Below are 14,153 nucleotides of genomic sequence, written 5' to 3'. Positions count from 1 at the left end.
TGATGTGAAATTGATCTATGTTGTTGACAAATACACACACACAGAGAGACACATATTTATCTAGCTATCCAAATAATCTTTTTCTTATTTGGTAAATAGCCAGAAGTTATTAAGATCTCCACGGAAGCCCACCAGAAAAATTTCCAAAATTCCATTCAAAGTGCTTGATGCCCCTGAGCTCCAAGATGACTTCTACCTGAATCTAGTAGACTGGTCTTCCCTCAACGTCCTAAGTGTTGGCCTGGGCACTTGTGTTTACCTTTGGAGTGCATGTACCAGCCAGGTATGGATAGTGGGCTTTGTGGAGCAAGGATGGAAGGGTGGAAGCAGTGGGCAAGAGGGAACCTGCTAGGATGGTTCTATTCTACCTTAAGTGGGTGCAAAACATCCTCAAATGGCATTTATCTTTTTTTTTAAAGCACATAAATGAATGTGATTTTCTGCGCTCTGTAGAACTCTGGCACACCAAATGTTAAAACTGGAAGATCTTAGATCATATAGTAAAAAATATTGCTAAAAGGTCTCTTAAAAGTATTAGAACTGAGAAAGTTAGCATAGCAAAAAAGTAAACATTTCAGGTTATTAGTGCTATTAGAGACTATAAAACATAACTTAGTTGAAATGGAAGACACCTTAGAACCTAGAATTTTAATGCCAAAAGGGACTTTAGAACATAAAGTGTTTGAGCTAGAAATCTAGTATGACAAAGATATAAGCAAGTCAATAGCTTTTATTTTTATAGCATTTTAAGGTTTATAAAGCACATTCCAAATTGTTCTGGGTTCAATATTATACTGTTTAAATGCTTACTTGTAAGAAGAGACACAAATATTCTGGGCTTTTAGGATCCTAACCTATTATATAGAACTGTCTCTTCTATACCAACTTTTAAATCTTAAGGTCCACTTATTTTAAATATTTAAATATTTTAAATAATGAAATTTTTTAATCTTGGAGGCTCCATTGCTTTTTTTTGCCAAGTATACCTTTCTCAATACTTTAATCCCTTCACCCAAAGTAAAGTCTGCTGGCTGAGCATCCAATACATTTGCCACAGTAGTAGTCCTGATTGCTCTGTAATCACCAGGAGACCTGATTGCAGTGTTTATGAGGACAAGTAAAAGTTTGGTTAGTGGTTATGATCCTTTCTGCTTTTATTGAATCTCTCCTATGTTCACTTTATACTCCTGAGAAATGTGCTATGTTTTAGCAGAAACACAGTAGATCTGGATTCAAATTCTAATTAACAGTGACTATATTACCAAGGGCACATCATGCTCTCTGTACTTCATTTCCTTCATGAGAAGAATAATAATTTGTTTAATACCTGCCTCTCAGGATTGAGGATAAAATGAGATAATATATGAAAAGTGTTTTGTAAAGCTTAAACATCAGTAGTTATTAAATGCTAAATTATGTGATAATGACAGTATAATAGGAATTCTAATAAAAGGCAACAGATTAATGAGGAATGGAAGATTCAGACAAACTTCATGGAAGGGGGAATGGGACTTGGAGGTGAATCTTGACAGCTGTATCAGATTCAGATAGGAGAAAAGACTAAGGACATTCCAATTGGCGGGGAAATGGAATTAGAAAAGCTTTAGAAGCAGAAGTGAGCCTGCCATATAAGAAACCCTGAGGAGACTACCCCACCTAGAACCCACCTCTGGGGAGAAGAGAAAACTAACCAGAGATAGCTACATGGAGGAGATAAGACTTTAGTTGGCCCTTGGAACATTAGTAGATGTATATCTCAGAACTGTTAATATTTACTTTTTTCCAGGTAACCAGGCTATGTGACCTGTCTGTGGAAGGAGATTCCGTGACTTCTGTGGGCTGGTCTGAACGGGTCAGTACACTGTATCTCTAATGGGTTCTATATGGAATGGGTTAATGCTGAAATTATTTCATCAGTATTTGACTGATACTCTGTCTGCTCTGAAAACTTGAAAAGGATTTTTGATTTTACCCCAATTGGAGAAACTAGGTGGCACAGTGACCTGAAGGTCAGACTCATCTTCCTGAGTTCTAATCTGGCCTTAGTCACTTACTAGCAGGTGACCCTGGGCAAATCACTTCATCCTGTTTGCCTCAATTCCTCAACTCTAAAATATGCTAGAGAAGGAAATTGCAAACCACTCCAGTATCTTTGCCAAGAAAACTCCCAAATCAGGTCACAAAAAGTTGGACATAGATAAAAACAACTGAACAACAACAACCAACCTCAATATCTGTCATATGCATGAATTTTTAAGTTGTTCTGTCTTAACAGCAACTAGAATTGTCTCTAATAGATAAAAGTCCTGAAGGTGTGCAGTGTGGGTATAGTAAAAAAAAAAAATTCCACAAATTCTTTAAAGTTTATTAAACACATTCCTCATAATAACCTTGTGATGTCAGTGGAAATGTTGAAAGAGCATTGAATTTGAAATCAGAAGACCTGAATTTGAATCCCAGTTCTGCCATTTACAGCTTATGTGACCTTGAGCTAATCATTTATCCTTTCTGGTCCTCAGTTTTCTCATTTGTAAAATATCTAAAATGTGGTCATCAGATGACTTTCGAAGTGAACCTGTTGATAACAATACTTGTGATTGTATATTACAATTATTCTTAATCATTTCCCTTGGATTTGTTGTTTAGTATCTTTTACTAAGACTCATTATTAGTAATGACATAAAATCCTGTATTAAGTTTAACAATCTATCGCATGTGTGCCCAAGACAGCAAACAGGAACATTTTTAGAGTCCCCTACACTTGTGAATAATTAGGGATTGATTCCTTCAGAACACTGTGTGCCCTTAAGAGTCAGCAGGAGACCCTTCCTCTCCTCAGCTTGTCAGCAGGAGTTCTGGCAATACACTTCTAAAAGGCAGTCCCTCCTTCTCTCCTTCCTTTTCCCCCTAAAGAATTTATGAAGTAATCCTTCTCTTACATCAAAGCTAGTAAAAGCAAAACCAGACATTCATGATAATAGCAGATTTTGTGCTGAAAAATGAAAAAATATCTTCTCCCTTTTCTGAGCCTGCTGCCAAGCTGTTACCATAAAGTTTTGTTTTGTTTTTTAAATCTGGAAATGCATTTATAAAAGTCTTTGTAATGATGAAGTTTCTTTGGAGATCCCTCCTTTTTCTACATCTTTCTTTTCCCTTCCCTTTAAAGTCATTCTGTTTGTGTCTTTTGCTTATTTAGGGGAACTTGGTAGCAGTTGGTACACATAAAGGCTTTGTACAGATCTGGGATGCAGCTGCAGGGAAGAAACTGTCTATGCTGGAAGGTCACACAGCCAGAGTTGGTAAGAATCAACAACAAAGATAACAGGAAGGTTACACAGATTATAAATGAACAAAAGGTTTGAACTTGTCCTTCGTGTCCAAATACAGCATCCTTCACACTTCACTGCCCTCCTCAAGGAAGTGAGTTCCTAGGGGAGCCAAGATGTCAGCGTAACAAGAAATAGTTCAGTGAGGAACTGTTCTACCACCACCAACAAAAAAATTTTTCCTTCAAATATCCAGATCTAGAAAATGCGCCAGACTGAATAGCTAAGAAAGTGTGAGTCGTTTTTCTAGACTGGGTTACCAAAGGAAGGTGGACAGAATTCTGCAGTCACTGTAAACCTAGAATGGAGGATACTAGCATGTGAAACATTCTAATAATCAAGGAGAATCTATGAACTGGGACAAGAAGAGTTACCAGACCCTATACCAGGGCCCCACAAGAGGGGCAGCTTTCTTGCCCACTAACCAGTTCTAAGTTATAAATCCCTTCATCTCACAGAATCAAACAATAAAAGTGTGTCTCTGATTTCAGGAGCAAAGTGGAATATCATTTCCAACCTCCATCACAGTTTGAATAGACAGAATAATAACTAAAGTGGAAATCACAGGTCAAAGAGGAACCTGCACTCTTGTAACTCTGAACCAACTGGTCTTCCAAGCTAACAGTACCTGAGTTCAACAACACTCTACTCTTATTCAAATCCAAACCCAAGTCAGGAACTTGCATAGTCCAACAGGAGACAGTATTCAGATTGTGCCCTAAATCAATTTTGGGAGCACTGAGTGCTTGTAAGTTCCCAGACTGGCCCTGAGATCTTAGAACAGCACAGCACTCAGTAACCAAAGAAATCAATAGGACTATCCTAGACTTTCCTTTCATAAGGGCTCGGCCTTAATCGCATTAAGTACAATGTTAGCAATTTTCCTGGAAGAGCAAACAAAACAAAAAACAAAAGCCTCATCATAGCGTTACTAATAGTGGCAGGGATACATAAGACTCAACCCCAGAAGAAGAAAATGACTGTCAATTATCTAGCAAAGCCTCAAAGACAAACACAGCTTGGACACAAATTCCAGAATTTCTAGAAGATATGAAGCAAGCATTAAAAAAAAGTTAAAAAAGTTTTTGTCAATGAAATAAGAGTCCTAGAGGGGGAAAAAATGGAAAGAAAATTAACAGCTAGTACAAAAGGTACAAAATCTGAAAATTAGAATAGATCATATAGAAGATAATAACTCCATAAGACAAAGAACATAACTATAGAAATTTTGAAGTTCAAATAGGAATTAATACAAACAGAAAAGTAAACAATCAATGAACTGTGATAAGGGACAAGAAGAAGGTATCAAAAGGTATCCCCTTTATTTACAAGGGGAGAGGTTGAGGAATTAACTAAATACCTAAACAGGGATTTCACTTCAGAAATTGGAAACCATGTTAATAGCCAGCATCATGAGTATCCATATCTTGAAAGAAGGAACAAAGGGTTTCCCTTTCTATTTCACCAAAACTCCATGAGAAGGAAAGATTGGTTAATCAATTTCACATAAACTATATTCTTAATATGAGGAGTTGATAGATCTGTCTCTTATGTCAGCATCAGAGATCATAGGAGGAATCTAATTTAGACAAGTCCTGAGAGTGGTTCTGTTATGACTTGGTCTTAAGAGAAGATTGGAAAGGGAGGAAAAGAGGAATGCTCTCAATAAGTGGGGGAAGAAAAGGTTAGGAAAATTTTCTCCACATAACCAAGGTACACAAATAGAATCTATACAAACAAGGAGAAGAGTTTTAGGGAGAACGGCTGATATTTGAATCTTTAACTGTCATCTAACTGTTCAAAGAAAGAAAGAATGCACACAGAGTTGGGTACAAAAATACATTTCACTTAACAGGAAAATTGAAGTGAAAGGGGAGTATTAATTCCAGTAAAACACCTTAAGGGTGTATGAAAATTAATGGAGAGAGAGGAAACTTTTTGAAATAGTGAAGTATGGGGATCTGAAGGGGTGCTCAAAAATTAGAGAATGACTGAACAAGGTATGGTATATAAATATAATGGAATACTACTATGCTGTAAAGGGGATGGTTTCAGAAAAACCTGGGAAGACTTGTATGAACTGACACAGAATGAGGTGAGCAGTACCAGGAAAAGAATTTATACAAACAGTATGGTAAAGACAAATGATTTTGAATAAATTAGGAATTCTAATCAGTATGATGATGAGCCACAGTTTCAGAAGATTCATGATGAAACATGCTACCCACCTCCTGATGGAGGAGAAAAAGACTTGAGCATAGAATGAGGCATATTATTTTGGACAAATGTGGAAATTTGTTTTGCTTGACTCTACATGTTTACAACAAAGATTTTATTTTGCCTTTATGCTCAGTTGAGGGTGGGGAGGGGAGGGGAAGCATGAAAATCTATGTAATGTGTGTATGCATACATACATATATAATCTTTTGAATGCTATTTTATTTTTTCAATTGATAGAAAGATAGTTTTCAACATAGATCTTTTTGTAAGTTTTTGAGTTCACTTTTTTCTACATTTCCTCACTTTCTTCTCCCATCCCCATGACAGACAGATGATTATATATAATTTAAGTGAGTTCTCCATCATTTGAAGGGTGAATTCAGCTGGTCAGCTCATGCTCTCCCTTCTACATAAAGCTTTTCATATGCTTATATAACATACTGTATCCCTTGACTATAGATATGTAGTTACTTGAGGGCAGGGGTTTTTCATTCTATTTATATCCTCATTACCTGTCATAGTGTTTAAACATAACAGTCATTTAATAAATACTTTGTTTCCTGCTCCATTGGAAATCATTGATTTCAGGATATATAGAGAGGATTCTGTCATCAGATAAACACACAAACTTGGTGTGACCCTCCAGTGTCCCTTCTGGTCCTGGAATTCTAAGAGTCATAATCTTTCTCTAGTCTTAGAGCTGGCAGACAAGGATTTTCACCTTATTTACTTTCCAAAGAAGGCTTTGCATGTTTCTGACCTCTGAAAAAGACTTCATAGAACAAAGTTGCCTCTGTTTGGCTTCCAGGAGGCAGCCTGGTACACTTTCTCAGGTCATTGCTTCTCTTTCTTAGGTGCATTGGCCTGGAATGCAGACCAGCTTTCTTCTGGGAGCAGAGATAGAATGATTCTCCAGAGAGATATCCGAACACCCCCAGTGCAGACTGAACGGCGGCTGCAAGGTCACCGGCAGGAGGTATGTGGGCTCAAGTGGTCCACTGATCACCAGCTTCTTGCATCAGGTGGAAATGATAATAAGGTATGGAATTGTTTGGTCTCCTCCTCTAATGGGTGGGTGGGGTGGGGTGGTGGTGAAGTCTTATATCTCAATTAACCAGTAATTATTAAGCATTTGCCATGTACAAAGTTCTTGTTCCGTGCTAGGAATGCAAAGTTGAAAAGCACCAGTCTCTTACTTAAGCACTTGGGAAACTAGTAGGAGTTTCTGGTTTTTACTAATAATATCAGCTCTGCCATGATATGATTTATCAGCTGCTTAGGTTTTTTTCTTCTCCATTTAAGACATGAGGTCAAGACCTGCCGCTCTCAAAGAGTAATACAAGGCGACATGGTATAGATTGAACTTTTTCTTTGTTCCCACTGTCACTTTACCAGGTCCAGCAGAGTATGAGGTAGAGTGGGAAAAGCAGAGGGACTGGGAGTCACCCAACCATGGCTTGAATCTAATCTCTGGCACATAATACCTGTGAGACCATGAGCAGTTGGGACCACTTTACCCAGTGAGCCTTCCTTTCCCCATCTTTTTAAGTGGGAATGAGAATATTTGTCTACCTGTTTTTAACAGGTCTAAGGAAAGAACTTTGCCAATATTAAAGTGTTAGATGAAGGTGAGTCTTCATCATCCTCATCCTCCTTTTATTATAACTCCTGGCCCTCACAAATCTTGTCAAGTTGTATTAAAAACAGGATCATAAAACTTTTAAACTATTAAAATACTCTGAAGTAGTAATTCTTGTTTCTCATGTGAAAAACAGAACTATTTTCTCCCCCCCCCCCCCAGTCTATATCTCTTTTCCAAATGTTCTTTTTCCTTTTGAGGGAATTACCATCTTCCCAGTTAATCCAGTTATGACATCACAAGAATTATCCTCAAGTTTTCCCTTTCCCTCCCCTCAATAAGGCAGCACCACAGAGGTAGTACAGAGGATATATCAAGCCTGGGGCCTGGAGTAAGGAAGATTTGAGTTCAGTTCCAGCTTCAGACACTTATAGGCAAGTCACTTAACCATGAATGCCTCAGTTTCCTCATCTGTAAAAGGGAATAATAATACATAGTATAAGAGTTGTGAGGGTCAAATGGAGTAATAACTGTGAAGTGCCTTACATGTAATAAGGGCTACATAGATGTTATCTGTGAGGAGGGTGTCAAATCTTACAAATTCTACCTCCAAAGCATCTCACACATCCATCCCCTTCTCTCTCTCCTTTCATTAGTTCAGGCCCTTAACCTCTTTTCTCAACTATTATGATAGCCTCCTAATTGGTCTTTGTGCTTAACTAGTTTCTCCCTTCTCCATCCCATCCTTGACACCTATATAGCAACCAAAAGCACAGGTGTTTAGTTATTCTCCTATTCATTAAGTTCTAGTGCTCCCTATTTCTTCTGGTGTCAGACTCTTTGGTACTTAAAGCCATTCTCCAAGTTTCCTTGTATTTATTTCATATATACTATTTATATATGTACATTTGCTTTAATGAATAAAATGTAAGCTTCTCTTGAGGGCAAGGCCAGCTTCATTTCTTTTTTTTTTTAATCCCTAGCCCCGATACATTTTGATTGCTAAACTAAATACTTGTTGATTGATGATAATTTTAGATGTTAGTGTGATTTTTGGCTACCTCAATTTCCAACATTTTTCTCACTAATGTCTTTATTGGTTATTCTAAGTATTTCCCTTTCCCTGCAGCTTTTTTACATGTGAAATCTGACCTCTAACAGAATCAGACACACAACCTTCTAAGGCATTTGTTGAAGGGGGGGTTCTGGGAGTCTGTGAAAAGATAATATAGTCTGAATGGATTTGGAGTCAGAAGATCTGGGTGTGAACCTGACCTCTGCTCCTACTCCATGAGGGACCTTCAACATGTGACCTAATCTTGGTAGATTTGAGTTTTCTCATCTGTCAAATGAGATGGTTGGACAAATCATCTGTAAGATACCTTCTCCCTCTCCAGTCTTGTGGACCAGATCAGTCCACTAATAACTCCTTTGTGACCTTAAGGAGTCATTTCTTGTGCTGGGGTATTCTATATGTAAAAGAGATGACCTCCAAAGACTGGTCTGATGGTTGAATTCAGAAATCATTCACTTTGCTGTCTTGAAATTAACAGCCTCATGGTCCAGAAAACCCAGATGGAGTGTTTATTTCATCTCTTTTTGTCTTCTTTCCCAGCTTCTGGTCTGGAACCACTCCAGTTTAAGTCCTGTTCAACAGTACACCGAACATCTGGCAGCTGTGAAAGCAATCGCCTGGTCTCCTCACCAGCATGGCTTATTGGCATCAGGGGGTGGAACAGCTGACCGCTGCATCCGATTCTGGAACACACTTACAGGACAGCCCCTGCAGTGTATTGATACTGGTTCTCAAGTGTGCAACCTGGCTTGGTCCAAACACGCCAATGAACTTGTAAGAGCCAGACACTCCTCTAGTGTCTATTGAAAAACTGTCACATGATTTGTCAACTTGTAGGGTGTGTGTCAAAAGAATCTCACATGGGATATTTCCTATTGGTGTGTTGGTGATCTGGATACATTTGGGGAGGAGAGGAGAACTTATGTTACACTTGGCTGCCTTCTAGGTGCATGTCATCACTCCCTGATTCCTGGAGCTTAGTGAAGTGGGAGCAAGGGAGGGTATCAAGTGATGATTCAGATTGAGGCAGCACTTCAATATGATGGGGTATAAGTTGTAAAAAGAGATTGATATAAGCAAAGCTCTCTAACAGTTGGAACTTTCCAAAAGGAGCCCAGAGATTATAGGTTTCCCATCACTGAAGGTGTGCAGGCAGAACCTAACTGGCCATTTCTTGGGAATATTGTAGAAGTTTTCCTGTCAAAAGTACAGGTTGGACTAGCTACCCTTGAACTCTTCACTTCTTTGCATCTGTCCCTTCCATATCTTCCAGCACATACCTTCTTTCTCTTCCACTTGCTTTCAAGGCAATGAATGAATCAATTAAAATCTTATATGTCATTTGAGAAGGTTTGTCAATCCTTGGCTTATGTACTTAGCATTATGAAAGGTAGCAAAAAAATGCAATTCATGGTCATTACCTTTAAATTAGTAATACACATGAATAATTCAACTATTTCTTGAAGTATTAAATTGGATGGTGAACTTGAGATTCCACCCAGAACAGTACATCCCACACTGAGGGGTCCAGGATGGGGGGGGGGGGTGGCTTGTCATATCCCAGAGAGCAATCATCCTTGACCCTATTACCATTATTTTGAAATTTCTTCTCTTCCTCCTTTCTCTCAGGTGAGCACACACGGATACTCACAAAACCAGATCCTTGTCTGGAAATACCCTTCTCTGACACAAGTAGCCAAACTGACAGGGCATTCGTACCGAGTTTTATATCTGGTAAGTCACTGAATGGCAGAGTATTATGGACTCATTTGGCCACAAAATGTTTTGGGACTTGAACTAGATTTAGTTCTGTTGAAAAAACTTGGAAGTGTCTACTGTGTGCTCATGTTTGTCCTTCATTTTTGAAGAAGATTATGACATCGGGGAGGTGATGCCCTGACAAGCACATGAACTGAATTTGAGTGAGTGGGTGCTATGCTCAGTCACCAGTTTCACTTTCTTCTCTGGAGTCATCTGGGTCCAATGGCCAGATGTGAATCAGACTGGAGACAGCCCTGGATACAAGGCAGGCAGGGTTTAGAGACTTGCCCAAAGTCAAACAGCTAATAAAGAGTCATGTGTCTGAGGCCAGATTTAAACTGTCCTGAATCCAAGACCAGTACGCTATCTACTGCTCCCATCTACCCACCCGTACTGTGTGTTCAACATTGGATTTGTTAAAAGCAAAACCATAATGAAGAATCCTCTGGTCAAGGAGCTTCCAAGGAAGGTGATCAGAACCTAAATGTGAGGAAGGGAGCAAGAGAGGCAGAAGACAGGATATTGGAGAGAAAGAATACTGACAAGTGTTCATGAGGATGATGAACTCAAAGGGACAGGTTAAAGAAGAGTCAGGAAGAGTTAGGGTGAAGGGCCTTGAATTATTTAGGTTAAAGAATTTTAATAGTAGTGATAAAAGCAATAGCATTTACATAGCACATACGGTTTTTTTTTTAAGGTTTTTGCAAGGCAAATGGGGTTAAGCTGCTTGCCCAAAGCCACACAGCTATGTAATTAAGTGTCTGAGACCGGATTTGAACGCAGGTACTCCTGACTCCAGGGCCGGTGCTTTATCCACTGCGCCACCTAGCTGTCCCGCACATACGGTTTTCAAAGCATTTTACAGATTTCTCTGATTTTCATAACCTCCCTGAAGAGGCAGGTGCTGTTGTTATCATCTCCATTTAACAGATAGGGAAACTGAGGAAGATAGTTGTTACTTCAGTATAAGAGAGAAAGTTCTGGGGGACAGCTAGATGGCGCAATGGATAGAGCACTGACCTGGAGTCAGGAGGAGCTGAGTTGAAATTTGGCTCAGACACTTAATAATTGCCTAGCCTTGGGCAATTCACGTAACCCTATTGTTGCAAAAACCAAAGCAAAAAAAGAATGATGGTTCTGAGGCAGAATTCTGACTGCAGGTTCAGCAGTCTATCCACTCTCTATTTTATCCTAAAGGCAAGGATGTGGGCAGTGTTAGTGAAGGTTGTTGAGCAAGGGTATTAATGAATGTGGTCAGAAGATAATTGTGGATGCCACATGCCAGATAGATTTAAAAGATGAGAGAGAGCAGACAATTCCTTGTCTTTAGATTTCTCAGCTGGAAGGAGGACTGAGCTTCCTTTGCTTAGCCCTCTGAGGCAGAACTGAGACCAACAAGGGAAGTCAGATGGAGGCAACAACATGCACAGTGAGAGGCAACCAGGTGGCCTGGGGGTAGAGCATCAAGTCTGAGGTCAGGGAGATCCAATATCAGATCTGTTTTCAGGCACTTCACCTCTGTCTGCCTCAGTTTACTTAATGGTAAAATGGGGATGATAATAGCATCTATCTCCCAGGATCATTGTAAGATTCACCTTGTGAGATAAGAGTTATAAAGCACTTAACACAATGGCTATTTAATAAAAACTGGTGTCCTTTCTTGCTCCTCTTCCAACAGTGTAATGAACTGCCTTGGGCAATAATGAAATCCTAACAAAAAGGAGATGACCATATGTTGAATGTTGTATAAGAGTCTTTTCCAATTACCATTTTACAGCAAATTGTTCTGGGCTTCAGAACTACTAATTCAACTCTACTACTTTTTAGAAAACAGACAGCTCTTTTCCTCTTGCCTCCCATTGCTTCTCTTGATCCTCCCATTCTGGCTCCCTTTTTCTTTACCCTTTGAATCACCACACCCAAACTGGATATGGTAGAAAAACACAGACAAAAGAAAAATTTGGCAGATCCTTCATATCAGCTGTGTTACAAAACATTGCAGAAGAGGTATTTCATGTTTCAGACATGTTGGATTAGGTAACCTCTTAGAGCACTTAAGATTTTAGGATTCTGTGACTTGTTTTGAGCATAGAATATTTCTTTGATAAAAGAGGATCTAGGAAAATCTTGACACAAAATTGAGTAAATAGCTTTTTTCATAGTGGAAAAAAAATTTCCCTCTCAGAAGTTTTTTTGAATAGGGGCAGGGTTAGGAACTGGACCTGGAATTTCTTCAGTGTTGGGGAATTCCTAGTGAATTCCTTGTAGGAGCTGCCTGCAACATCCTTTTTTGAAGCTAATAGCCTGAGAGTTGCCTAGAGAAAAGAGAAGTTAAGTAACTTGTTCAGTGTCATAGGCAAGCAAGATTTAATCCCTGGGGACATTAATTCCAGTGCCAGCTTTCTATCCACTTTGCCATGGCATCTTGTTTTTTAAGATAGATTTCATATATGCAAATTTATGCAAATATACAAAATATCTGATTTATTGGGGAAGGAGGGGTACAAACTCCCATTGGAATTTCCTCCAACGCATCCCAGTAGTGTCAGAGTTTGAGTTTAAACTTAGATCTTTGTCTCCCAACATTTCCCTATTCTGCCATACTGCCTCTGTTTAGTAAGTTTAAGGTGGGGAATATTGCATCAACATTTTTTTTATAGAACTTCTCTTCATAATGCAGGGAATACCAAGTCCTGATGGAATTAAATATTAAGATATAGGAAGAGAAAGTTTTTAACTAGGGTATTATGAATTAATTTCCCCTTAATATCTCAGTATTCAAACTGGTACCTAACTCTAAGAAAGGATTTGTTTGGGTGGAATTCTTACCCACATCTAACATCTGTCAGAAGTAGAGTTACTAATATGAATAAATTGATAACAATGTTTTCCTTTCTTCTCTCAGGCAATGTCTCCTGATGGAGAGGCCATAGTTACGGGTGCTGGAGATGAGACTCTGAGATTTTGGAATGTTTTTAGCAAAACCCGTTCAACAAAGGTAAAGTAAATTGTGATAGAATGGTTTGGGTGTTCTTGTCAGTACCATGAGCTTCCTGATATGTCCAAGAACCATGATGTATCAAGCTAAGTAAAGCTTTTCTAGCTTGCCTAGGCTCCTCTTCATGAAGTACTATCCTTTCTCTGCATCTTCATTTGCTGAGCTTTTTCTACTATTTCATCCTTTATCTTCTTGCAACTGTGTGTTTGTGTGTTTGTGTTTGTGTGTGTTTGTGTGTGTGTGTGTGTGTGTGTCCTCTATTAGGCAAAAGAAAAAACACACCAAGCAAAATAAACATCAAGAAACTATCTGTTGTCATTTTTATCACCCAGTCTTTTCTAAGGAGCAATCCTGTCTCATCCTTGCTGCTTCTCTTTTCTTCATTTATTGTCCTTAGATCTTCTTGAACCTCGAAGTATTTCTACCTTTTAACACCCTTGACATTATTCTTATATTACCATGCCATGGTTTTATATTCATCATCTTTTACCTCCATCTTCTATACACATTCTTCCAAAATCTAAGTTAATAGTGAATTATCTGTGGTTTTCATTTGTTCAAAACTCTTCATGATTGTTTCTGTCTTGAGAATTTCATTCTTATTGGACTTCACAACTTTCCTGTGCTGACTTTCCCCATTTTTTTGTCCTTGGGATTATACATCCCCATCTCTAAGATGGGGTGATGATTGCCTCTCAAGGTTCCCATTATTTCTAACCTCAATTAACTATTTCTTCCTTATTGGTAAGAAAGAGATTTAGAATAGAATTTCCCCATTTGTCCCTCCATCTTTTGAAGGATAAAATTAACAAGGCAAATCAAGAAACTACCACCTCTCCGTTTTTTGTCAGCAAAAGAACTCAGCAGGTGTCATTATGACATCTTGGCTTTGATAGATTGTAATCCATTTCCCAAACTCCTCATTTGTATTTCTTCCTCCAGTTCAGATTGTCTATAGTGTTTTTCATTGAAAAAGTGTTACTTCTGTTTCTGCTTGCCTTCACCTTCACTCAGATGTTTTCCACCATGCTTCCCTGTTCTGATTCCTTGGTTTCCTCACATAAGTATATCTTTTTTCCTTCATTTTTTTTTTAGGTTTTTTTTTTTTTTTTTTAACAAGGCAAAAGGAGTTAAGTGGCTTGCCCAAGGCCACACAGCTAGGTAATTATTAAGTGTCTGAGGCCGGATTTGAAC

The 14,153-nt window shown here is 38.6% G+C and overlaps 1 protein-coding gene across 5 annotated transcripts in view; it reads left to right on the top strand.

Moving 5' to 3' along the window:
* Nucleotides 1-14,153, top strand: part of FZR1 (fizzy and cell division cycle 20 related 1) — a 92,589-nt gene that overhangs the window by 72,559 nt on the left and 5,877 nt on the right. For all 5 annotated transcript variants that reach the window (XM_074204158.1, XM_074204155.1, XM_074204159.1 and 2 more), the window contains 7 exons: nt 100-283; nt 1,787-1,852; nt 3,197-3,299; nt 6,401-6,585; nt 8,741-8,974; nt 9,830-9,934; nt 12,867-12,959. In XM_074204158.1, coding sequence (XP_074060259.1) covers nt 100-283; nt 1,787-1,852; nt 3,197-3,299; nt 6,401-6,585; nt 8,741-8,974; nt 9,830-9,934; nt 12,867-12,959 — 970 coding nt within the window. The remainder of the gene's footprint in view (nt 1-99; nt 284-1,786; nt 1,853-3,196; nt 3,300-6,400; nt 6,586-8,740; nt 8,975-9,829; nt 9,935-12,866; nt 12,960-14,153) is intronic.

Source organism: Macrotis lagotis, chromosome X (assembly GCF_037893015.1).
Source record: "Macrotis lagotis isolate mMagLag1 chromosome X, bilby.v1.9.chrom.fasta, whole genome shotgun sequence".
Taxonomy (NCBI): Eukaryota; Metazoa; Chordata; class Mammalia; order Peramelemorphia; family Peramelidae; genus Macrotis; species Macrotis lagotis.
The sequence above is the reverse complement of the archived record's forward strand: the minus strand, read 5'-3'. Positions and strand labels throughout refer to the sequence as shown.